Source organism: Fistularia commersonii, chromosome 1 (assembly GCF_037954325.1).
Source record: "Fistularia commersonii isolate RoL2024-O1a breed Wild chromosome 1, RoL_Fcom_v1.0, whole genome shotgun sequence".
Taxonomy (NCBI): domain Eukaryota; kingdom Metazoa; phylum Chordata; class Actinopteri; order Syngnathiformes; family Fistulariidae; genus Fistularia; species Fistularia commersonii.
The window spans coordinates 15,168,073-15,193,814 of NC_141284.1; the positions used below are offsets into that span (position 1 = coordinate 15,168,073).

A 25,742-nucleotide genomic window follows, 5' to 3' on the forward strand; every position below is an offset into this window, starting at 1 on the left:
GCTCCAGCTTGCATTTCAGGAATCTACCATCTTTTATCCTTTCCATACTCCCATGGCCAATTGCACCAAATGACTTATCATAAGCATATGTGCTTTTCACACACTAACAAATTTGACCCTTTGCCTCCCTATCTCTTTATCTCGAACTGCTATTTCCTGATCACATTAGCTTTGCAGTGGCTACATCTATGTCTCAATGGCTATGATGCAATATGTATTTTTCTTTATCATTTCAACTAAATAACAAAAAAGGGCTACAGCAAGGATTTACCTTTGATTGATTTGCACAAACTGGCAATTGTGCAAAAAAAAAAAAAAAAACAGTGTCCATTGGCAATGACAAGAAAGTTTCCTGACATTTATGGAGGTCTGGCATAGCTGCTTTCGAAATACACCAAGAAGCTCGATTGTTACATTAGACATGGCCATTTAGAACATTTGGACATCATCCCATTGACAGAAATAGATATAAATTGTTGTTTTTTTTTGTTATCCGGCAGTTAAAATAAACTTATATTCAAGGGGTGTAGTCCTGCATTGTCAGTATTCATTTTTTTTGGTAATCTAACTAATGACACAGAAGCATTTCTCATGCAAAGTAACAACCTGCGCGGATACAGGTGAGAACATGCATAGGGATGTGGCATTTTAAGCTATGATCGCTCACTTATGATAGTTTATGATAATTAATTACAAAATATGATCATTAACACCATTAAACAAACAATATAAACTGATACATGTATAAGATATTTTTTACTTAAGGTTAAAATGACATTTTCAGATTGAAGGTTACCAATAGATACATGTCAACATTTATCATGTTTTGAGCTTAATGAACATGCTGGATAATGAATGAATGGATGGATGACTAAATGTATAAATGATCATGACTGATCATATATAACAATGATCTTTTTGCGGGATTTTGACGGGAAAAAAAATCAGAAAATAAATGATGACATTATTAATGAATATTGTTTTGTCTCATCTCTTGACAGATGAGACAAACAGCCGTTTCTTTGAATTGAACAGAAAAATAATAGTTTGTCCAATGCAGGTTAAATACCCTGCATTCTTAATCTATTTTTCTCTTACCTAATCTTTTGGCCATTATTCCGTGTTATTTGACAGGGGTGTATCCGGGGTTTTTTTTTTTTTTTGAGGGAGGGGTTTCAGATAAGGCACAGACTGCAGAAGGGTGGAATAGAATGTTACGTTCTATCCATGTACAAGTCACGCTTACGTGGCCAGAATGTAAAAAAAAAAAAATCATAATGCATCGCTGGTATTGTTCTGGGACCAAGCAAAATGTGGAGGCGGGTCATATCCGGACCCCGGGCCGTAGTTTGGGGACCTCTGATTAATACTTTCACATGCTACAATATACATGCTACAGTTACAAAGCACATTGTTCTTTTCTGCAAACAAACAGTTTTGATCTTTAAATCTAGATCAGATGCATAGGTGGATCTTCAAGGGACTTAACTAAGAGCAAACCTTGCCATGTGAAACCATGCAAATAAAATTAGCCAGAACTGACAATCAAAATGACAAGTATTTGCGTGACAGCTCGTTTTGTAAAAATCATTCTTTTCTCACATCCAACTTATTCAAAAGAAGTCAAATTTGGTGGAAACCTGACCTCTCCGGCTACATTGAGACCATCCAACGTGTTGGCTAACTTTTGGGGATGGTTTTGGAATTTGTGAGTTTTTGATAAAAAGCGTTTGGATTGACTTCGCTGCCTCCTGACGGCCGACAATGGGCCTCCCTGTGCATTACATCAGGGTTAGGGTTATAAACAGTAATAGTATAGGGAACACATTAGAGTTGCATTCATTGCCTGCGCGTTCCCCTCTCCTCAGTCAGTTCTCGATTGTTTACTCCTTTTCTCCATTAAGTACCGGTTATCTTGTTCTTCTTCTAATATCCATTATCATAGCCGGGGTCCTTGAGTTTGGGGGACTTTTGATTTTTATGTTTGGTCACTATTTATCTTGGATTTTTTATTTTTTTATTTTTATTTTTTTTTACAAAAGACCGTTTTAGATGACACTAGTCTCAAGTCGTGCGTTTGGGTTCTTTCATCCGAGCCAAGTCATGGCAGTTTGTACAGAATGCCACACACACACACACACACACACACACACACACACACACACACACACACACACTCACACACACTACTTTACCTACATTTTTAACAGCCTTCAATTATTCCGTTTAAATGACAAATAATGAGGAACTGCAAAGTAGCATGTTCTCATCATCTTGAACCAAAAGACATTAGATTACGATCTGCACCAACGTGACTTCATGTTTAGTGTGCACAAATCTTCCTGTCACAAGACATGTACGTTTTGCTGATATGGATGTTTTTGTTGTTTGTTCTGTTTGTGTGTTTTCTCCCGTGGTCGTCGTGGATTGAACACGTCACCAGAAGAGAGCGGAGTGAAGGGAACCGAGTTGAACCTGCGGCTCCTCTTATCTGTCGCGACCGACTCTCGCGACATATATGGATATGTCGTCACCCAGCTGCCTGACAATGACATCCCAAAATAATCTCTCGGCGCGCAGCTGAGCCCCGGTTCGGCGCCGCACTCCGCGCCTCCGCCACTGAACCCGGACGCCTCTCTCTGAGGAGATTTAGCGACAGACATGACGAAATTTCGCTATTCCGAATATTTATCGCAGTTTCGTCACGGGGGAGGTCATCGCGATAACGTCCCGGCGCGACATCGCGGCTGCGGGAGGACGCGGGAGAGCCAGGTCGGCGTGACGGCGGAGCCGGAGTGAGTCTGTTGTTTTATGGGGGCTGTTGGAGAATTAAACCACACTCTTGTCTCGTAATCATGATTTGTTTTAACAGCCTTTGTCAATAAAACACTTTAATTCGCCGATGGGATTCAATGTGCGTAAAGTACGACAATAAACCCGTCTGAGGTTTAATGCATTTTATGTATCGGTTGAAAAGATGTCTCCTCTGCAGGGCCGATGACCCGCTGGCCTTTGCCATCAGGAGGGATGACGTGGAGGCTCTTAGTGATCTGGCGAGATCTTTCCCTCACGCCCTCATGGAGCAAAACAAAGACGGGTGGATATCTCTGCACGACGCGGCCTTCCAGGGGCAGCCCAGGTGCTTGGAGACCATACTAAGAGGTAAAACGGTGAAGTAAACTCCAATGCGGCCCTTGGATCCACCGATGGATCGCTCACCGGGTCTCTGCATGTTCTGCTTCAGCCCATCCAGGTTCTGTAGACAAACGTACCCTGCAGGAGCAGACGGCCTTGCTGCTCGCTGTGTCTGGTGAACACTTGTCATGTGTGCGTTGCCTTCTGGAGGCGGGCGCGGATCCCGATATCAGCGGCAAGAACAAAGAAACCCCTTTGTATAGAGGTACCGTACATAATTGATATAAAAACCCAAATCGCCGGAGTGACCGAACGGTTCAGGGGTGAATCCGGGTCTTGTGTGTCTGCAGCCTGTGAGTTGGAGAACGTAGACATTGTCAACCTCGTTCTCTCTTTTGGGGCCACGGTGAACCAGCGTTGTGGCCGGAGTTGGACCGCCCTTCACGAGTCTGTATCGAGGAACAACACCGAGATCTGTGAGATACTAATCGGAGCCGGGGCCTCAGTCAATCCCCCTCACACCTTCGCCGTCACGCCGCTGATTGTAGCAGCTCAACAAGGACAGAGGAGGGCACTGTGTTACCTTATTGAAAAAGGTACTTAGTCCATCAGACCCGCATGTCATGTTTATCTCCCTCATCAGTGTTGAAAGCGTCTAAAGAAAAACTGTAATTTTAGGTGCTCACGTGAACATGCAGACATGTGACGGAGTCACGGCCCTGCACGAGGCCAGTAAAAATGGCCACGGGGAAATTGTAACGGTCCTGCTGAGTAAAAATGCAGACGCCAACAAACCCACAGACTCAGGACTGCTGCCTCTGCATGTTGCCGCCCAGTACGGACACCACGAGTAAGTGCATACAATATTGACGGCGATGGTCAAAATGACACCCGTGAACTAAATGTATAGGAAACAGATATATTTTTTATTCGATTGGTCGCAGAGATGCGGGACTGCTCTTGAACGCAATGGGCCTCATGTTGAGCAGTCATGTGGAGAGATAGATAGCGTAGTGGATTATCTAGTCTGACTGAGCAATTTCTTTTCTGAATGTAAGACGTAAGCACTGCAAGGCAAACTCCATTTAGTCCCGTTGTACTCAAGACAAGGCTGGCATTTTTATGGCTGATATATCTAAAAATCAGCATCTACAAGCAACTACGGCTTTAACTGTCCTTTTAACGTCCTTGTTTTGCGATCAGGATCGTGTCCCTGCTTTGCTCCGTGACGAGCCGCACCAGGCTTCGCCACAGTTGGATCAGCCCCCTCCACCTGGCGGCAGAGCACAACCAGCACATGGCGGCAGCTGTGCTGCTCAGGAACGGAGCAGATGTCAATGCAACACTAGCCAGCGGTCATTCCAAACTGTACGCCGATAGACGCGCCACGGCCCTCGCCTTCGCCGTTGCCAACGGCAGCAGAGAAACGGCCGAGGTGTTACTGAACGCCGGTGCCAGCCTGAACCTTGACCCCGTCAGTCCTCTGCTGTTGGCGGTTCGGCAGGGCTGTGTCGGTACCGTGTCCTTGCTGATGGAGCGAGGGGCCGAGATCAACGCCGGGATCCCGTCCTGTGCCATGGCGTTCCCCGCCGTTGTTGCCCTCTGCATGAATAACTTGCCTCTACTCAAGTGCCTCTTGGACAGAGGGTGCGACGCCCTTTCCTGCTTCACCTGTACATACGGCGGTGACTCTCATCCAGTGTCAGAGGAATCCCATATAACGCTCAGTGAGAACGACAGCGGTCTTGCTTTAAACTACTCAGATAAAGCGACACAGGTGAGAAAAATGAAAACAATGTTCTTATATCTGCCGAGGGCGTGCCAGTGTCTTATATTGTCGTCTTTTTTTTTTTTTTTTTTTTTTTCACATTTCTTTCGTCTTCAGTTTTGTGAATGGATCTCAACGCCGGCGATGTCCAGATGGGCGGGGCCGATCGTTGACCAGCTGCTGGAGCACGTCGGCCACATTCAGCTGTGCAGTAGACTCACCCAACTGCTCGACAGCCAAGAAAAGTGGCTCGCTATCAAGAGGAAGTCGTGTAAGACGCTTAAACGCGACACGCTTACATTTTGCACGTCCACACGCCAAAAATTCGACCGAACCAGAGTGACCGTGTTTGTCTTTTAGTGGACCCTCGTCCACTGCTACATCTTTGCAGATTGAGGATCCGGGCCCAGCTGGGGACGCGCGGACTGAGATCCCTCACAGGCTTACCGCTGCCAAACAGATTGATCAGATACCTCAGCCACACCAAAGACTCCAGTCTCAACTTGAAGTAACACCGGAAGCGGAGGCTGGAATAGATTATCTTTTACCGTTTCTGTTTTTAGCAGCATCTACGCATCTGTAAATGGCCCCTTCAAAGTAACTCTGCGTACCATATATCTATTTATAACATATTTGATGTGACAGAGCATTTCTTTATTCTGTCCATTAAAATGCTTTATAGTTGCACAGAAGTGCCCTCATTCAGAAGGTAAAAAAAAAAATGATCTGAAGCCCAAAAGAGTTCTCAAGGGATGCAGAATCATTTATTTAGAAATGAAAGTCATGGTATCAAATGTGCCAATCAAACAGCTTTGACAAAGAGAATCAATCTACGCCCCACATTCTATTGTCATTTATAAAGAGGGAACTAAAACAACACCCCCCCCCCCCCTTCCCCTTTCATTTGCAGCACCTTAAGTGTTTTCAAAAAGAACAGCCCTTCTGTGAAGGCTAAAAGCAGAAACTTTTCAACTGACTGTCAACTCTGGGATGGATGGTGGCATCAGACGGAGGTGAAGGAGAAGAAGTTATGCTGCGTGTGCAATTTAGTATTTTAGATTTAAAGGAGGAAAAACTGCCGAGGTTTTCCAATAAGTGCTTGGCTCATTTTCAAAGACTGGGCGTCGAAGTCCAGATTAAAAAAAAAAAAAAAAAAAAATTAGTTTGGGGATTATTTACAGGCGCCGGCCTGCGAAATTAAATGAACCCAAACACGCTGAAAATGGGGGACTGGACGGTGGGCTTAGTGGGAATGGGTTTGACCACTACGTGCGTGTGAATTCTCTGTCCGTAAGGACGCTCAGTCCTCTCCGCCTCCGCCCCCGCCGCCTTGCTCCACAGCCCCGCGGCTGGATGCGGCACCACGATGTGACTGTGGAGTACGTGGTGTCCGTGGACCTGGAAGGGGCAACAGCTGCACACGCTGACGCAGTGCTGTGCGCCCAGCTCCAACCTGAGCGCCTCTCTGTCCGCCGCGCCGCGCCGCCCGGACGCGGACAGCGCGGCCTTGTCGTCCTCGCAGCCCCGCTTCCTCTTTTCCCCCTCGCCTCTCTCCGCGCTGCTCCCCGCGATCTTTTTCAGTCCCGAGTGCGAATGCTCCCTCTTCCCCTGGCCGAGCTTGGGCTCCTCCCAGAAGGAGGCCGGCAGCTGGCGTTTCCTCATGGGCACCTGCTCCACCGCGCTCTGCGCGTCAGCGCCGGCCTTCTCCGGCGCCTTCCGGCCCTGGTGGTGAGGCGCGCCCAGCGGCTTGGCGCATCCGTACTCCGCAGACCTGTGCGTGTGACACCTGGGACCCCTGGAGTACTTCTGGGAGAAGCGCTTGAGTTGTTTCTGCAAGTACTTCCTGTGGTCCACGGAGCGCCGGCACGGCGCGGATTTATCCAAGGCCGCCTTGATGTCGCTGGACGCCAGATTGACAAAATTCAGCAGAGTTTTCACCTCGCTGTCTGTATTCGCCATGTTGGACGCGATCACATCAGTCCCATGTTAAGACGCGTTTTCCCGCCGCCTCGACCTGAAGGAGGGGGTGGAAACAAGCATCAGGGACGCGCAATGGTATTTTCAATCGACATTACCGGGAAAGTGAGACGCACTCACCGCCGCGGCTCCTCTCTCCGTCCCCTCCTGCCTGCAGTGTGTGTACTTCAACAAGTTGAATGAATATAAACTCCTTGTAGTTGTGGTACTTTCCTTGAACCAATCAGCGACCCCAGGCCCCTCACAATGCTCCCCAATCAGCCTCCGAGCGCTCCGGTATCGAATTCTTCACCATTGCAAATTGTTGTCATGGAGATGTGTTTTAAATGCAGCCACTGGAGGGATGCAATATTTCCTATATGCTGGCTGTTTTTTTTTTTTTCTCCCCTCCCCCTCCCTCACGCGTTCACCGGGAATCACAAAAAGCTTGTGGGAACAGAAAATATGTTTTTTTTTTTTTTTTTTTGTTTTGTTTTTTTTCATGCCTGACTGTACACGGAAGTGGTGAGTTTACATCCTTGGGGGTGATGTCAGCTGGAGGAGTTTGATGGTGCAGGAGGTGGCGGGGGTGGCGGGTGGATGTGTGGTGGGGGGATCTAAAGAGTGCATAACCATGGAAAGGGGCTTGAACGCTCAAGAATCTTGTCTTTCTGTTTGCCCCCTCAATCGAGGGACACAAAGGCTGAATTACTCATTCAAACCTCGCGGGACAAAGGGGAAGGAGCTGGATTGCACTCCTGCATTTGTAGTCAAACATTTAGAGACTTAAATCGAGTCGTCATGAAGGAGAAAGAGTGGGACAAAGCCCATAGAATTGCCATCAGCAAACATTTTCCTGTGTCATATTATGGCGTCTCCATGGCTCCCTCTGGCCCTCGGACAATAGCACAAGTTTGCACACTCGAATACTGTCACCCTGCCAACCGCAACAAGGGCCCAAAACAGGACAATCCCAGGGCGAAAGCATGGGCTCGGCGGGGAAGGTCGCAAAAGAGGAGGAAAGGGGAACTTGTGAAATGCTAATTGAGCTTCATCCCCTCATTGAAGTGGGAACAGAGTACCTATCCCCGCACTGGGCCCGGCTGCAACTGAATGACGTGAGGAAACGCTCTTCCTGGCGAGCGGCACTTCTAACTTGTGTCCTACCCTGCCCTCATATTGTGCGCTTTCTTGCTCTCCCTCGCTTTCAAAATCCGTAGGCTGTTTAAGCGCACGGGCGGTGTATTCGGAGCGAACCGTCGACAAGGTGATCGATCGTCCCCTTCGCTTCCTTCGGGGTTGTCTGAGGAGAGCTCTCGCCGTCTATATGTGCCCGGCCCCGGTCTATCGTTTTTACATGGTGCATCCCTCTTGTCATGGAGAGGCGGTGGGACCTCATTGTCCTCCCTCTTCTTCCTCCCTTCAGCTCTGTGTCTCGCTGAAAAGGCCAATTAACAATAGAGCTCCCCTCCCTTCTCCTGTCACTTCTGTGCTTTTGAAGTGAGGCTGGGTGAGAAGGAGGAAGCGCAGTGGTGTTCATAAATCCCCCGCCAGGCAGGTGGATTAAACTTCTGGATAACATTCGACGCAAAAACACCGATTTTATAGTCACCAATAACCCGGCAGGGGGTCCCGCAGGAAGTCTATTCACTACATAATCCAACGGGCATAGACGGATAGTCTCGTTTACAAATACAGACAAGTTTCCAGAACACCACTCATATTTGACACAAATACAAATAGGCAGCAGCCGGAGTCTTGCATGATTATCTTGAACACTCATCATGTTGCTGCTGTAAGAGTAATCTGTTTAGGAAAATTCGAGGATCTGTGCAGCATCTACGGGGAAAAAAAGGAGGCCCATCCATTGATCGGCGCTGCTTCGACGTGTATAACTACTTATTTCTGTTGCTTGAACTTCTGTGCACAAAAATAGCAGAGATAAGATCCAGTTCATTGATCCCCCGGGGAGGAAATTACGTATTATCACAACCCAAGAGGCTGCCCAGATAAAGGAAAGGCAGTGGAGGGGGAGTAAAAGTTAAAAATTGAGATGAGCTCAAAGATGTATTCAAATGAATGGAAAGTTGTCCAACGTTCTCAGTGTATTACAGTAGGAATACGAATCAAGATTCTGCAAACATATTGACGTGTCATATCGGCAACACAAAAGTTACATGAAAAAAATTAGACTCGGTTAAAAGAAGTCCTTCTTTCTCTCAACTTTATCTCGAACCGAACATATCATGTCACGCCGCGATGTAACAGGAGACCACGTCGACGCGCCCGTGCTAGAAATGTCCAGTTCTCCAAGTAAAATATCAAGGTGCTTCGCGAATGTACCTTAAACCCAAGGCCGTTTTCAGACATTTTTCTTTTATTTATCTTTAATGAAACACTGTAGTTTTCAAGAATGATATTAATACCCCAAACCCTTTGACTGTCTGAAACAAAGGACAGATGCGGAGCATGGAACACTAGCCCGGAAGCGCAGAAGACAGGAGCTTTAGGAATAGAGAAAGCAAGACAGAAAACAACCAGAGGGAGGGAATACTAAATACTAAAAGTGTTTTTACAATATTTTTACTGTATTTAAAATGTGTGGTTTTATTTCCAGGACCTTGGTGTCAAGTGCCACCATTTGACACTAGATGGCAACAAACCCCCACTGTGACCCAGCTCAGCTTGGCTCTGGATTTGAAAAGGATGTAAACATTTGATTCAATTTCCTCCAAACATTAACGTTTCCTTAGTTGAAGGTTTTTGAAAAGGTTTTGATTTGACATTAAACTGATGTTTTATTTTATTTCTTCTTTTTTTTTTTTTTTTTTTACAATTTAAGCATTTGCCAGGGTTGAAAGGGTTATGACGCATCCTGGCAACAGTGATGTCACCGAAAGGCCAGAGCAATCCTATTAGGAAGTTTTTTTCTTATCAGACTTTAAGAAGGCTTGTGATATGTTGTTGCAGATTGCTTGTTGTTGGAATGAGGTGAGGCAGCAGGAAGGAACCAGGAGGATGTGGTGCTCCTCCCTTGTCAGATAATCGATACCAGGACTGACTGTTGGAGAGGATGGATGCGCTGAACCAGTGGGCAGGCTGTATGCCGAATCTCAGTTTCTACACTTCAGAAACTCTGTAAAATATCTGAATTGTATATTCTTAAATCGAATTGGACAGCAGCGGTGTAGTTTTTTCCACTCCAAAAGGTCATCCGGCGCTCTGGTGCATGAAGTCATCCCATTACGGACTGCGAAGAGGTGTTTCGATGAGCCCGAGACATGAGAAAGGCAAAGCCGCAACACGAGCTGCAGACACGTTTACCCCTCATGTCGAAAGTGATTTGAAGTCAGTGATTTGGACGTGTGTGTGTGTGTGTGTGTGTGTGTGCTGCTTTAAATTAGCCGCCGCATACCGTTGTCTTAAGCATCTGTTACTGACATCACAAGGAAGAGTTTGACACACAAGCCGAGTCCCGCAAGCCGTGGGTCAGATTTGGATTTCAATAAACCTTATTAGCAATGAAAATATAAGGTTTCTCAACATAGAAAGGAGTCACAGATGCTGTCGGCACAGATGCTCAGAGCAGGTCTGAGTTGCACGGCTTCATCTAAGGAGTGCAGTTTCAGTCAAAAAGTTGCACTGCAGTGAAACATCACCACCACAGGCTCTTAAAAAAAAAAAAAAAAAAAAACCTGATTCCATGTCTTCTGGAAGAGAAACAACTCACAGCTAATCTCAAATTAGTTTTCCACTTTATCCAGTGTTTTTGCACACTTTATATTCCCGTGAGGAATGGTTTCACCTTAAAATACTTGTACTTTCCCTATCTTCTCATGGGTACCTTTGGAAGTGTCCAATAATTACTCGAGCATCCAAAGTGATCCCAAAAGAATCCATCAAACTCGTGTTCCTCCAGGCTTCTGTGTACTTCAGTGACACCAAGGTTTTATTCTCACTGTCAGCTCACAGTGAATGTCACGTCCTCCTACTATGTGCATTGCTGTGGGCTGTGGGGTAATTTCATAACCGTGCCTTGTGAGGACCACCCAACATTATTATGCAACTCTCTTCTCTTAAAAATAAAATTAAACACACACACACACACACACACATATACAACAACTACCCGTTGCATTCAAGTTTAATATCCTGCACTGCATCACCTCCCAAAACAACAATGGTAGTCTTTTTTTTTTCCCCCAAAAAAACTCACTTTGTTTTAAAAATAAAATGCCCTATAAATATCTTATAGATGTCTTTCAACATTAGCGGTAAATGCCGGGTTACATCACAGCTGTTTATCGCAACCTACTTCGGGACATCACAGAGTTCAGGCAGCGCGCAGCGCATCCAACAAGGGTAAAGCAATGTTTTCAGTCGGTGGGCGCCTTGCGCGCACACACACACACACACACACACACTCCCTCCTCTTGACTGTGGGCTATACTCTCTGCGTGGACCCCCCTCACACCACCAGCACCACCAAAAAAAAACAAAAAAAACACAAACAGCAAACAAAACAGAGTCGACACCAGCGACGCCCTCATACGCGTATCCTCTGAGGTTTTTTTTTTTTTCTTTGAAGAGGATGGCGGAAGGGAGGAGGGGGCGGTTGGGTGAGTGGAAGTGGGGAGGGAGGAGGGGGGGGGACTTTTTAGGAGATGAGGGTGAATGTGTGCGAGCACACGCTGGCAGGCTGTGCGCGGCGGTGATGCTCCGGTATAAAGCAGCCCGCTGTGTTTTGGCACGGACGGGGGATGCATCGGTTTAACCCTCCGGACTCGCCCATCCAGCATTCAGCCTAGATAAGTTGAGGGGATGTGTCAGCCCGCCGCCACGAATCCGCGATATTCCTGAGGATCTCTCTTTTCTTTTTTCTTTTTTCTTTCTTTCTGTCTTTCTTCAACTTCGATGGCTTGAGTGGCCGATTCGCACTCATGCTCGCAGCCGAGGAGGGATGTAAAGGTTCGGGCCGTCCACCGCCCTCACATTACGCGGAGTAGCGGCGTGATTCGGGTCGCCCATCCGAGTGCCGATAAGAAAAGAAAACCTAAAAAAAAAAAAAAAAAAATAACAAGAAACTTCTTTTCGAGATGTAGATGAATCGAGATTTTTACTGTCCTATGCTATCGACAACGGGATCTCAAGAGGAAAATGATCGTGGCGTGAAGTGTTCCCGGAGACGCCTGTCACAGATCTCGCCGCCGAACCGGACAGGGTGGATGGTTATTTCCCAAACATTTGAAGCCTATGCATACCGTATCCGTCTGCTGGAAACGCTGCCTAGTATCTTCGAGAACAGCGCAGGAGGAATGCTGGTCCAAGAACTGATGCCATTTACTTTAAGTTTCTGGCCCTTTTTCTACGGTCATTGCCTTCTCTCGCTGCTCTTACTCTCATGCCAGGTAAGGATCACGCTACGGCGCGCCACTTGTCATTTTACGCTTGAGGAGAGGGAACGCGTTTGACTCCCAACTGTGAAGTAAACAAGCCTTGATAGTAACTTGTGACATATACCAATATATACATACATATGTGTATGTATATAAATATATATACATCACAGCAATATGTCGGGGTGATGTATCCTTGGTGATGTTGAGGTCAGCAGTTCACACCTGTGTTGGGGAAATGCTGGCAGACATGCATGTGTAGTTTCCTGGAAGCCATGAGGAATACACACCAACACACACACACACACACACATGCACACTCAGCTCTCATGAAGCGAGAAAACAGAGTAACCAACTGTGTTTTTGTGATAACAGTATCAGTTATCCCACTAGGATCCCTGCAGCAGGCATATGTTAGAGATGAGTATTCTAACCTCTGCCCCGTGCCGCTGCCCACAGATAGTAGTGAGCTGTTTTGTTCACATGCACGCAGTGTTACCAGGGTTCATGTGTAATGTGATCTGCTTGAGTTTCCAAGTCCACCTACGCGTGCACACACACACACATGCACACACGCACTCACGTACACACACTCCTCGGGGCAGCCTGCTGCCCACTCTGTCGGTGGGTGGTTTCTTACAGGGAGCAGGCTGCTGTCACGGATGTGATACTATTCTCCATGAACTACATGCAAAGCAGCCCAATGACAACAACACCAGAGCTGTGCATATATACACACATATATCTGTGTGTGTATGTGTGTGTGTCTGTGTGTGTGTGTGGGCGGCACAGCGACACAGTGGTTAGCAATTCGGCCTCACAACACGAAGGGCCTTGGTTAGATTCCGACAAGGGGACCTTTCCGTGTGGAGTTTGCATGTTCTCCCCATGTCTGCGTGGGAGTTCTCCGGTTTCCTTCCACAGTTGGAAAATATGCAGCAGGTTAATTGGAAAAAAATGGGGAAAATTGCCCCGAATGAGTGAGTGAATGGTTGTCTCTCCATATATGCGGCCCTGTGATTGACTGGCGACCAGTCCAGGGTGTATCCCACCTCTCACCCTATGACAGCTGGGATAGGCTCCGACATCCCCCGCGACCCCGAGTGCAGGACACATATACATATTTTTTTAAATGCTGAGAGGAAATCCACAGTTCTACTGACTAAGAGGCTGCTGAGTTCAAGCATTTCCATTTGTGATGCACAGCGCTTATTCTGATGGTGCTTGTGAGTAATGCGTTGAAGAGCAGCAGCTCGGTCGTGTTAATGCCTCTGCTTTCTGTCCCCCTCGCCACAAGGGAGAGCTCCAGAGGTCATGCTCGCGGACTGTGGCAGAGAAAGTTAGTGAACAGTGCCAGCTGGCATGCCACTGTAGAAGATACCCTCCCCTTCCCCCGCCGCCACCCCCACCGCCGCCGCCACGGCTACTGGGCACCACAGGTAAGAATCTGAGCACCGGATCGGGGGGTCTCACACCCGTCACGAGAAAAAAAAAAAGCTGTCTGTCGGATCACACTCCAAGCAAATGTCAAGCGACTGGCTGGTATGAAGAAATGGTTTTGATGTGAAGTGTTTCCTTTTGTGCACAGGGAGGGGGGATCTAGCATCAACCCTTGGAGACTAAACGCAGTTGTGCACGTGTCAGTCCGTGCATGTGATAGAGCCAGCAGGATGTTGACAGCTGAACACAGGAGTAATTTATGTGGGGTCTGACTTTGGGGAGAACCCAGCTGCTTGTGAAATCCACGCCTGCTGGGCTGCCAAGCTCTGACGTTCAGCGCTAGGGTTTCCCCCGGAGGACCGCTGATTAAAACACAGATGAGTTAATTAAATTAGCTTTAATTTGATAGCGATAAGAGGCTAATGAACCGGCCTGGTTGTTCGAGCTTTCATTTTTGAGGTCCAGCTAGAAGCTTTTTCAAGATTCAACAGTCAAATTGTTCATTGTCATATGCACAGTCTGGAGACACGTTTCCCTGTACAATGAATTTCTTATTTTACTGTCCACGGTGAAGCCACATTGGCAGATGAAAAAAACAAAACAATAAATCATCAGCATATCATGGCAAAGTGTGTGCATGTGTGTATGCCTGTATATGTGAATGCATGTGTGTGGTTGCACCGCCTGTTGCAGCAGACACTCCATCTTTGGTCCTAGTCTGAAACGGTCAATTCATTGACAGATAGGCGAACATATTTCACCGGGCTGCTCGCTGAAACATGATATGATTTGTGTGTCATCTCAAGCATCTTAATCAGGGGTTGGCAATTCATTTTTACCCAGGGCCGTATGATAAACCTGAACGGTGTCGGAGGGTCCAACCAACAATAACAGAAAAGCAACACACTTGCATGATATGAACAGAATTTTTTTTTTTTCGTTCATGTTGTGATTGACCTCACGCAGGCCGGTGATTGCTGTCAAAGGGCCACAATTGGCCCCTGGGCTATGAAATGCCCAGGTCTGACCTTAATGAATAGTGTGCTAAAATATGGGTCAGACGTTGCTGCTGAGGCAGCCATTGTGAGTTATTACAGTGACACCTTAGCATCATCCCCCCCCCCCCCCCCCCCCCCAGCCCTTAATATCAAGAATGGGTAGGAGTGTTTAATTATAAAACTCCCAAAGATGGTAGCTTTTAATCAATCAATTGATTTCTTTCGTCTGGTCAATTTAAAAGGAGCTCTTTTTTTCCTCACCACATGAGCAACATGGTGAGCTATAAAAGCTGCCAGGCCTGTTGTCAAGCTCACCGGGTAAATGCTGCCACAACCATCTGACTGTAGGCCCAGGTGGGTCAGAAAGTACGCTTTTTATCTGAATGCACGCTTCCTAAATTACGCCGTTAAATGCCTCGGAGCGGCTGTATAAAATCTGAGAAACACACCCTTTTATTCCTCTCAAATTCTGCAAAGAAAGGTTCGCAACCATACTAAAGAGACATCATGAATTATTCACCTTAATTTCACATTTTCCATTTTTTCTATTTAATATACATAATCACATAATAATCATCCAATTCCCTCCCTGGCCCAATTTGCCAAACTGTTAAAGTTGAAATTTGGCTTTAAACCCAAGTGTTTAAAATTCAATGAATATGTAAAGCTAGCAGAGAAAACTGGGACAATGACTGAGACCTTATCTGTTCAAGTCTGAAAATGTGAGAAATCATCACAAAAGTAAATGACTGAGTGTTAAAAATGGATTCCAAAGTTCCCTCAATGAAATGCGCTTTATCTCAAGCAAGGAGATTCTGACCACTGACTGAATTAAATCTGCCAGCCATTGACAAAATGCAGGATAAAAACAGATGTTTTTCTAAGTAGAGCTTTAACATTCCCAGTGTCTTATGACACGGTGTGCTACCTAGTGATACGAGTTGTGATGGAGGGAAAAAAGATATAGATAGATAGATAGATGGCTGGATGGATGGATGGATGGATGGATGGATGGATGGATGGATGGATGGATAGATAGATAGATAGATAGATAGATAGATAGATAGATAGATAGATAGATAGATAGATAGATAGATAGATAGATAGATAGATAGATAGATAGATAGATAGATAGGTTTCAGGGAAAACCTTCTCATGTCAGTGTCATGACATGTGTATCAGGCCAATGTGATAAGTTTAAACATCCTCCTCAGTCTGCTCTTCTTGATGTGCATATCTCTTCCTCCTCCTTCTGCTCTCTCCTCTCTGAAGTGGCCAAGCCCATGGTGCCCTTGTTGCGGCCCTGGTGGATGGAGATGGACATCGTTGTGCTGGGAACAGTGGGCTGTGCCTCTGTCGTCTTCCTACTCTCAGCTATAATCATCTGCTACAAGGCCATCAAGAGGTTGGATAACACTTTCCTCTTTTAGATGTTGCGTTTCTTCAGCATCTCCGCGATGTCGAATTTTTTTCCTCGAGTACCCCAACCCGAAGACAATTTGGCCGGAGGATGAACTTGATAGAAAAATAAAAAAATAAATAAACAGAAGGTGCATACAAAAATAAAGGTGTAGAATGGAGAGTAGCTTGATATATCGTTATACCTGAGAGCACAACCATCAGAATCTACATAAACACATCAGTTATTAGTCACATACCAAGAGAAGTTTTTGTGAACCTATGTGACTCGCAGGAGGCATCTACATCCTTCTCTTTCGTGTTTGGGTGACGCAGGAGGCTCCATTGACCCCGTCATCGTGCTGCCGGGTCACACTGAGGTCAGAGGTTAGATAATGGAATGGGTTCTAAACGTCACTTAGGAAGATCAATGACCGCGTGTCACGTGCCAAGTTAATTTCTTGTCGTATGTAATGACCTGACTTTGCACTGCGGTGTTGATTTTAATTTGCATAAGTGTATAAAGTCTCCCGGGGGGGGGGGGGGTCAGCCGGATTCATGGACGTGAGAGCAAGAAGGACCCCGAGATGCTGCCGTTGCAACTGGAATTCTTTCCTTCCTTCGGCTCATTAGAGACAAAGGTTGTATGAGGCTTTTGCCTGCAGCATAACCCAGACCCAATTCTGCGTGTGACATTCATGCAACGCGGTGTCGTACACGCATTTGGATATAGACGTACGTGTCTGCAGACATTCAACACTGACAAACACACACACTGTATGTCACATTGTGCAAAGCACTGCACCAGCAAAGGGTCGGGGGGGGGGACAGAATACACATGTACTCCCATGCATAAAACACACTCCCTCTTCACATTCATACATCATCCTGACATATTTACACACTCTACAAAAGATGGCATAAACACTGACTCAAACACAACCTTAAGAGAATGTGCTCAGTAAGAGGCTTCTGTTTTATTCCTGTGTGAGTGTTTAAATAGACTTAGTATCATCCATGATTTTACGGAACTATATTAAGCCTGCCAGATATGGCTTTCCTCAGCAGAACTCAATTTCTCCTTTCTTTAAACAACAAATAGGCAAAGTCAGGCAGCGGAAGTAATGGGTGGTTGGCTCAGGAATTCATTATGGCAATTCTCCAGCCCCTGTGTAGCCAAAGGGCAGCTTTTTTAATGCAGCAGTGGTAGGAAAGTGTTGTTGCAATATGGGCTCTAGCCCCAAACCCAAGTCATTATTTATGAATTAATTTGCGCAGTCATTCAGTCGCAGGCCACATCTTTTATACATGCAAGCGGGTCGTGTCCTGAAGCTCTGTGGGCTTGAGACTGCAGACTTTGTGCCACGCCAAGCCGCCCTCCACTTGAATGAGAAGGGACATATACACGGGTTCAGCCTGGGCTCATTAGACATTAATTTATCGCCAGCTAACTGGAGAGCGGTGCGAGGAAAAATAAGATTCTGTTCACATTTGTCACGGGCGCTCGAATCATCCGTAGTTCCCTGAGAGGAAGGGCGAGGAAAAAGGGACACATATAATGCTGTCCACCAAAGCAAAAAATGCAGTTATTCAGCATCTTAGTCAATAACAAAGTGAGCAAGGGTTTGTCAGTGAGAAAAACACAGCCAGTTATATATAGCCCTCGCAGCTCCTCAGTGCTCCGGGCTTTCCCAATGAAAATAGGCTGGCTGAGGGCCAGAGCCTGAGCGCCACAGACAGCAGAGGAGCTGGCTACGAGGGTCCCAGCCCTCCTGGCCCTTTGTTATTTTTTATAATCTTTGTCTACCACTCATCTGTCGGAGGCAAAGGGGCCTGGAAAAAAAGAGGCGCGTCGGTATAATTCTATTCGAAGTTTACGGCAATAGGGAGGCTGGTGTGTGTGATCATAAAGGAGAGGATCAGACACTGCTTTCAGTGGAACTGTGACATCCAAAGCAAAATACATGATGCTGCAGTCCAGGCTGCCAGCCATCCAACAAACCAAGACAAACAAAACTCAAACCAAGAGACTAATGAAGCAAGACGCTTCTCTTTTTTTCCTCCCCCCAGTTACTTTAGGCTTTCAGGAGGTTTGTCCAAAGATGGATAATACATTAGAAGTGGGCGTCTCGAAGGTCAATGCAGGGTAGTCACAATCTCCAGCTGGGGATACGGTCAACTTAGGAATCAGTGTCACTAAAAATGGTTAAAATGTACTGTTTACTGATAAACTATTCCTCTCCCCTGATTTATTACACCAGAATTGTGAAAAAGTAACCGATTTATGCAGTCTGTTTTTTTTTCATGTTTTTTCTTTGAACCATCGCATGTTACCCTAATTTTCAGATGGCTTGGAGTTATTGTAAACAGCCTAACACATGTCCTAATTTCACCACGATCCATTTCCCAAACTTCAAATAGGAATGTGTGCTGTGATTGCACAGCTTTGTTATAAAATATTCATCTAACCTGTGAAATGTTGTGTTGCCACCTGCCATGTGTCAACACCATTGCATGTATTATTGAGGGCGTGTCTAGAGGTCGATTTTGCCCAAATGCTCTGCCCGGTGTGGTTGGCGAGGAGTGACATGGTCAATGTGACTCTGGATAATATTCTGGCTCGTAGAAACAGGCCCACATCAACTCACAGCACACCAGAGATCATCGGTTTCAAGCAGCGGGCCTTTGCAAAAGATGAATGTCTGACCCGTCCGAAGTATTCAAAATTCTAAATCATTAGTAAAGCACAGGGGCATGGCTTGATGTCATATGAATACTGACTTGGCCAACTTTGTTTTGCAAGCAAAAGAATTTCAAGACTGGCTGTAAACAAAGCTGCGTTGTCCCCTCGAGAAAACTTTTGGTATATCCCAAGTCCCTCATCGACAGCCGATCATCTCCCCCCAGAGTAGAATGTGATTCCAACCCCCGGGGGCTCCACGCTTTCCTTTCTCAGGCTTTCCCCAGGTACCACGGAGACACAGCAGCAGGCGTCTGTCCTACATGGCCAACGCATATCCCCGGTGTCCTGAGCCATGCAAACCCTCCCACAGGCAGCCATAGCCATAGACTCGCATCTTGTTTACGGCCTTGTTTGAAAGCCATTAGCTCCAACAATTGGCACATCATGTATTGGTTTGCAATGAGGCTATAATTAGTTATTTAGCATTGGATCATCACAGTAGAATCAAGAAGATCATAGTTCAAAAGAATGATCAGATTCATCCGTGTGGTGCGATTTATATATACGTATTATTTTCGTGTGTATCTCCATTTTGGAAAACTGGAATGTTTTTCCGCCTAGCGGGAGACCTGGGGAGCTCTGATGAACGCCGGAGGTGAAGTGAGGATAAACAGAGGGGGAGATGCACAACATTGCAGCGACAGCCCAGACAGGAACAGTTGTGAGGCCTGGCAGTAGCCCCTTAAAGGACCACTGGCGATGTAATAGGTGTGGCAAAATCAGATCGGAGTGAAAGTAAAAAAGAAGGGCCGATCAGCAAAGTTCACGCTCATGAGTACAGTGTAAGGTTTTACACAAAAAGTCACAACTTGACTTTATTGGCCGCCATAACACACTGATAATTATACCCATATCACAGAAAAATAATCATGTGAGAAATAACAAACAAGGTTTTAAACTCTATGCATGCGTGTCATGTCTGGTTGTATAGTTTGTTGACGTAAATAAGTGTAGTGGCATGACAGAGCCTAACAGTACTATAGACACCATTGCACAACATCTTAATACATTACTTGGACATTGGGCAATTATTACATAGTATGGTGCATTTCCTCTAGATATGAAAAATGTTGGCACATACATTTGTCATTTACAGACAGAAATGATTGACTGAAAAAGATCTTGCCGTTTGACAGTTTCAGCCAACTGACTTACTCTCTTTTTCATATCTGAAAATGTATTTGATTGTTCTCAAAATTTAAGGGCTATATTGGGAAATCGGTCTGTATTTCGAAAAGATCCGCAAACGATGATCTCATCACGAAGAGATGACCTGAAAACTGTAAGAAATTCCATAAGATTAGATGTGAATGACCTAAAAAGCTGTAAATTAACATGGGATCCCGCAAAATCAAATGAATTACATTAAAACATGCAAGAAACGACTCAAGCATCACCCAGAAAGGACCATAAGATTACCCTGGTATTGTCAAAACATTAACAAAAAATCAACAATAAATTCTGTGGAAATATTTCAGCATGAACATGTAAAATGATCAAGAACCGACTTGAAATATATATATATAAGAAAAAAGAAAAAAGAAACAAAAATAATCCACCTACATTTTGTCTACAAAGTATTTCAATCAATTGCCTGAAAATATTATTTTCTAATTCAGAGCCTGTGTTTGGCTAAACATGGCTTTCTGAAACCTTACACCGATATCCAAATAAAAGTCGAAGCTTGTAATTTATCGAGTTAAATATTTTTCGAGTATCAACGGTACTTTTCCAAAAGAATCAGTTCGGAATATTTCAATGTTAGCCTCTTCAATATTGCCTAGGTTAGTGCCCGACGTAAAATACTGCATATCCATCGGACACAATTACCCCCAAAAAATGTAACGTTCAAAATCGCCGGACAGGACCAAGAATAACTGTTTGTCCGAGTTGGACTGTCCAGCCAGCCAGGGCTTTCAGAGCGGAGGAGACGCTGAGCTAAGACGTTGCTCAAGGGTCCTCAAGGGTGCCAGTAAAGGAGAGGCACAGTACAGTGTTGAGTGGGACAATGACTGTACTAACTGTATTCAGATCTGTCTCCGAGTTACATAAGCCAGAGCAGAGGAGAGCAGCTGAGGGGGTCGGCGCAGAAGCCACAGTACACTGGACAAATATAATAACCACAAAGGCACTGAGGAGTGCATGAAAAGGGCTGTATTGAATGATACTACTCTTCACAGGCCACTGTGGAGGATCATGTGTCACGGCTTTATTTTGCGCCGGAGCATACTTGCAGAAATGACAGAGAATTACGTCGCCGCCAATGTCGGGAGGGAATTTTGCAGGAGGTTATGTATTGATGTTATTCCCGAGCTGTTTTGACAGCCGCACTCGTACGCTCATTACTTAGAGGAAAGATTGCATCTACCAGTCAGAGAAGGTAATTGCCTTATTGCCTGTGTTGCAATGTATCTTTCCCTCCTGTCTCCTTGCAAAAGTGACCTTTGAACATTGAGCTTATTAGAAAGGATGACCGAGACCGGCACATCCACCCCGAGCAGCCCGAGAAATAAAATCGACAGAAAGGTTAACAGTCTAGAACCTCTGTTTAATGACATGGCCTTTAGCCGAGGGTGTATGTGATGTGAAAACCCTCTTGTCAAGCATCATATCCTCATTTTATGAACATGTTTATTCACAGGAAACCACTTCGAAAAGAGGAGAATGGAACAAGTCGTGGGGAATATGCCATGAGCACCCGTACCAAGAAGGCCATGGGCACTAACAACACTGTGGTATAGACTGTCTCCTGGTGGGCACAGGAAATTACATCAGTTATCTCTCACTTTACCCCAAATAAAAAAAAGATCCCATCTCACCCCAAATGCAACAGGGTTTTTACCAGAGGCTGCCAAAGGAAAACCTTCCCTTTTTGCTTGGCATGTTGCCCGGACTGAAGACACATGCAGCTCAAAATGAGCTGTGAAAAGATGGAAGGAGGAAAATGTGAAGGAAGAAGGATCCAGAAACCCCCACGGTGTTGAAAGTGGTACAGCAGGCTGAACATTATGCTCTTAGTAACAGCAAGTGTTGCTGACAGCCTGGTTGGCCATTGGCTGCAGAGAGTCAGCCAGTCTGCTGCAGATCCAGACCTCTTGCACTTTTGACATCTGCATTGGAACAACAGACAATACAGCATCCCTGCAGTCCCACGGGCAGTGAGACAGGACAGCCTATCACACACAATAAAGAACATGCATGCAGTTTTTACAGAGAATGCAACATTTTTATATTCCAGTCCTCACACTGTCCATCTTTTGTTCTCCATTTTTCAGACAGATGCTTTGTGAGAGACATAATGTGACTGTCATTCCTGGCTTTGAGATGTGGATTCATCTGACTATGCAATTTAAAGAAATCCATTTTAACAAGAGAGGAGCGATGACATCAACACGGGATATTACGATTATTTAGCCATTCTGAAAATGAAAAAAAAAAAAAAAAAAAAAAAAAAAGAACAAGGCTCGATGTAATATACTTAAGTCATTCATCTATTTATTTTCTCTATTTATTATCTACCTTTATTTTTCTACTTAAAACTGTATTGTACATTCTTCAAATCTTGACAAATCTTGAAGAATTTATTTTATTTCTTGATAGTCCAGTTTTTAAGTGAATTATTCATAAACCATATCATTCATTTGTGATGCTCTGATGCTTTAAGCCTGCTGTCAGTTTGTTGAGACACTGATGCAGAAAACACGCTTGCTCTGCAAAGAGTTTTGGTATCAGTTGTTTTGTCTCTGAGTGTTTGATATGCTGTACGCTGTTTATCTGTGACCTCAGCTTCAAAGTCACAGGTCTCTATGATGTGCTATGTGAATGTGTTATTCTTGACCATTAGTTTTGTATTACATTATATGACAGTCCTCATTTCTAATGTGTTTATTCAATACAAGATCCCCACAAGTTAAATGTGCGCTGACAAGTTGACTGGAAAATGCTTTCACTTACGTGTCTGGGAGGTCAGCCAGATGCCTTCAGATGTTTTATTTGAATTTGACAATCTTCGTTCAATACAATTTCCCCACAAGTTAAATGTGCGCTGACAAGTTGACTGGAAAATGCTCTTACTTTCGTGTCTCAGAGGTCAGCCAGATGCCTTCAGATGTTTTGTTTGAATTTGACAATCTTCTTTTTTCTCATCTGTCAAGCACAGCTTTGTCTATCTCTATAGAAACAGGGGATATGAGCCCAGAGCTGACCTTGTGACTTTGGAGAGACAGTAGATATAGCCAATAGCCAGAGATCAGGTTGCAGAGAGGAGAGCCCCAGCAGGGATGTGTTACTTAGTCCTGTCACAAACATCCGACACTTCCCTGCTGGAGAAAAGAAAAAAAAAACATAACCGGACTAAACTCAAGCATTACACATTTTGTCTTACTTTATCTTTTGGTTTTTACATTAAATATGTGTGTTTGTGTGTGTGTGTGTGTGTGTGTGCGCGCGCGCGCGGACACGCGTGCGCATGCATGCACATGTGTATGTTTGTAAGAGAGAGAGACCGACAGAGAGAGTGAGCGTGCAGAGTGCAGCCCACTCTGCTTGATGTCAGTTAAGTGTAAGCATTGGATAAAAAAGTTGTTTAAAAGTAGAAAAAAATGAATAATAATCAACATGCTTGCTTGCATCTAAACATGCACAGGTATTAGCTAACAGTATACCCCACCATGTACCTATATGAGCAAAATGATGGATGCATGAATGTAAATATTGATATCTAAATATCTGCCTTCTGGACTGTTAATTCATGTACAGAGTAACAGAACATATGTTTATACATGATAAAACAATGTGCTACCATTTAGAATTAGGTCAATGTTGTCATGTTGATGGAACAAGCCATGATTGTATATATGGCTATCAATAGTACCCACACAAATTATGCATTACACCAAACAGATAGAATGATGTGCATAAGTGGATATCCTGCCGAGTTTTTCAGTTGTAAATAAAAGTGTACAGAACAATAGAACCTCAGCTTTCTGTGTGTTTGAAGAATATATTATAGCAGGTACACTGACCCGTGTGTGCCGAGGTAATAAAAAGTGAATTTGTGAATTCAGCTCGCTCCCATCCTGTGTGCACAGCGCTGTCGCTCACTTCTTGGGCTGATCTGTGCTGGATGTGTCTCTTGGGCGCACCCTATGATGTAGGGCATGTTCCGAGTTTGTCTCAGACAGTGCATCTTTCATGAACTGCTATTAGCACTGTGCGCCTCTCTTTGAGGCTTAATGATGCTAAAAAGGAAAGCTTGAAGGTTGTGCTAACTCTGGGCTCGGTCAGTCATTCGGCCAAAGTTGTTCTTGCAAAATGCTAGGTTTTGCAGAGGAATGCTACTATTTTGGAATTACTTTGAACATGGCACATTACACCTATTGATCCGAAACAAGTAAAGCTGTACAATACATGCTGATTCAGAAAAGCACTGAAGAGGAATGTCAATGAATTATAATGTGAATGAGGGACCATAGAGTTCTTTTCCATCCCTGCTTTAGATGTGCCTCTTGATGGTAATGCCAATGGACACTTGGAGCAATTTAAACATTCATGCATTGTCCAGCCAGGGCTCGCTGGATTTCACTGTAATAAAAGCAATGTGACAGCACTAGGCGGTAGGACCAGAGATTGCCACTGTCTCAACAGGCTTTACAAGGCTCTCAGAAGTTATTACAACGGTGTCTAATGCTAATATATATATAAATATATATATTCATCTATATATATATATATATTTATAGAATAGCCACTTGCTTTTTGGACTCTGAATAGAAGTGCTGGCAATTTGGATCTGCTTCAGTCAGTGTGTGTGTGTGTGTGTTTGTGTGTGTGTGTGTGTGTGTGTGTGACTGCCTCTCTCTGATTCATCTTTAATCAAGGAGTGTCACTAATGCATACACCTGGTGACACAGCGGACTTGCCCATGACTGGTGTGTGCTTGTGTCTGTGTGTATGTGCAATATCACACACACTCCTTTCAAAGATGACCTTCACAATCTTTGAGGACCCACTCACACCCTCTTTGCCTGAGAGACCTATGGTCAGCATTAATTACTCTGGGTACCTCCAGCTGCCTGCTCATCAGGTCAGCGCTCCCGTATGGTCCTCCAGGAGGCAGCAGGCAGGCGAGCAGGCAGGCAGAGGCCGGGAAAGTGCTAGATACCTGTGGGACACTGATTACATAAGCTGCTGCTAATGAGCTGGGTTCTTTCAAAAAGGGATGCGAGTTCAAACGATCACAACGGTGGCAGTGGCTGATAGATGCAACCCCAGAGCAAGGGGGACCTGAATAAACACACACACACCTGTGCACATGCAGGGGCACATGCGCATACACAATTGTGCCGAGCATCACTGTAATACACACTTACACACACAGACACGCAGCAGGAGAGGGGCTCTTTGATGAGCCAAGACTAGAGGTTGATGAGAAGGGGCACTGCTGCCTGATTCAGCTCCCTTTGGGGTCACGAGATACTGTGTGTGTGTGTGTGTGTGTGTGTGTGTGTGTGTGTGTGTGTCTGTTTTTGTCACATTTGTCACATTGTGTGACAAATATTAGAGCCCATTTGGCACACGCCTCTCAAAATGGGGCTTGCATAAAAATATAAACAATAAATTCAATTTGTCTTATTTTTGTCCAATAAACTGATTTCTGCGAACAGAATACATTCGTATCATCAAATCTGATTAATCCTAAAGCTTGATAATGAAATCCGTGCGGCAGTGGAGATCAAAAAAAAAGATAAATGTGCTGTTTAGCTTTCTAGCCCTGCTGTCATGTCATCTGTTATTCTCAGACAAGAGCTTCTTGGTAATGTGGTTAGACCTCACAACAATGCTTAATCATAACAAACCACATTAAGCCAAAGGTAATTGTATTTGGTTGGTATATGCATGGCCCAATC

The 25,742-nt window shown here is 45.0% G+C and overlaps 3 protein-coding genes across 4 annotated transcripts; 2 read left to right on the forward strand and 1 right to left on the reverse strand.

Annotated features, from left to right (window-relative positions):
* Positions 1-2,546: 2,546 nt before the first annotated feature.
* LOC147237514 (ankyrin repeat and SOCS box protein 2-like) lies at positions 2,547-5,831 on the forward strand. Of its 2 annotated transcripts, none has more exons than XM_086150127.1 (8): positions 2,547-2,795; positions 2,978-3,162; positions 3,245-3,400; positions 3,486-3,731; positions 3,814-3,985; positions 4,339-4,912; positions 5,021-5,174; positions 5,264-5,831. In XM_086150127.1, the coding sequence occupies exons 1-8, from the start codon at positions 2,662-2,664 to the stop codon at positions 5,413-5,415; spliced, it is 1,773 nt and encodes a 590-aa protein (XP_086006253.1). In that variant the 5' UTR covers positions 2,547-2,661; the 3' UTR covers positions 5,416-5,831. The 2 variants fall into 2 exon arrangements, with proteins under 2 accessions (XP_086006253.1, XP_086006262.1); XM_086150136.1 differs by having other exon boundaries at positions 2,993-3,162.
* An 8-nt stretch (positions 5,832-5,839) lies between these two features.
* On the reverse strand, positions 5,840-7,307 carry LOC147237515 (protein FAM181A-like). Its single transcript, XM_086150147.1, has 2 exons — positions 7,001-7,307; positions 5,840-6,917 (listed from the first exon to the last, which is right to left on the reverse strand). Exon 2 carries the CDS (start codon positions 6,860-6,862, stop codon positions 6,101-6,103), a length of 762 nt encoding a protein of 253 aa, XP_086006273.1. The 5' UTR covers positions 6,863-6,917; positions 7,001-7,307; the 3' UTR covers positions 5,840-6,100.
* A 4,157-nt stretch (positions 7,308-11,464) lies between these two features.
* On the forward strand, positions 11,465-23,802 carry prima1 (proline rich membrane anchor 1). The gene is made up of 4 exons (XM_086150158.1): positions 11,465-12,267; positions 13,553-13,694; positions 15,966-16,098; positions 21,476-23,802. Exons 1-4 carry the CDS (start codon positions 11,962-11,964, stop codon positions 21,573-21,575), a joined length of 681 nt encoding a protein of 226 aa, XP_086006284.1. The 5' UTR covers positions 11,465-11,961; the 3' UTR covers positions 21,576-23,802.
* The last annotated feature ends 1,940 nt before the right edge of the window (positions 23,803-25,742 follow it).

Bases quoted from the DNA above. Each gene is read 5' to 3' on its own strand.
- LOC147237515 (XM_086150147.1), bottom strand. From the start codon at position 6,862: ATGGCGAATACAGACAGCGAGGTGAAAACTCTGCTGAATTTTGTCAAT.
- LOC147237514 (XM_086150127.1), top strand. From the start codon at position 2,662: ATGACGAAATTTCGCTATTCCGAATATTTATCGCAGTTTCGTCACGGG. The intron at 3,401-3,485 runs GTACCGTACATA...GTGTGTCTGCAG, and splicing joins AGAAACCCCTTTGTATAGAG to CCTGTGAGTTGGAGAACGTA. The intron at 5,175-5,263 runs GTAAGACGCTTA...TTTGTCTTTTAG, and splicing joins CGCTATCAAGAGGAAGTCGT to TGGACCCTCGTCCACTGCTA.
- prima1 (XM_086150158.1), top strand. From the start codon at position 11,962: ATGAATCGAGATTTTTACTGTCCTATGCTATCGACAACGGGATCTCAA. The intron at 12,268-13,552 runs GTAAGGATCACG...CCTCGCCACAAG, and splicing joins TGCTCTTACTCTCATGCCAG to GGAGAGCTCCAGAGGTCATG. The intron at 13,695-15,965 runs GTAAGAATCTGA...TCCTCTCTGAAG, and splicing joins ACGGCTACTGGGCACCACAG to TGGCCAAGCCCATGGTGCCC.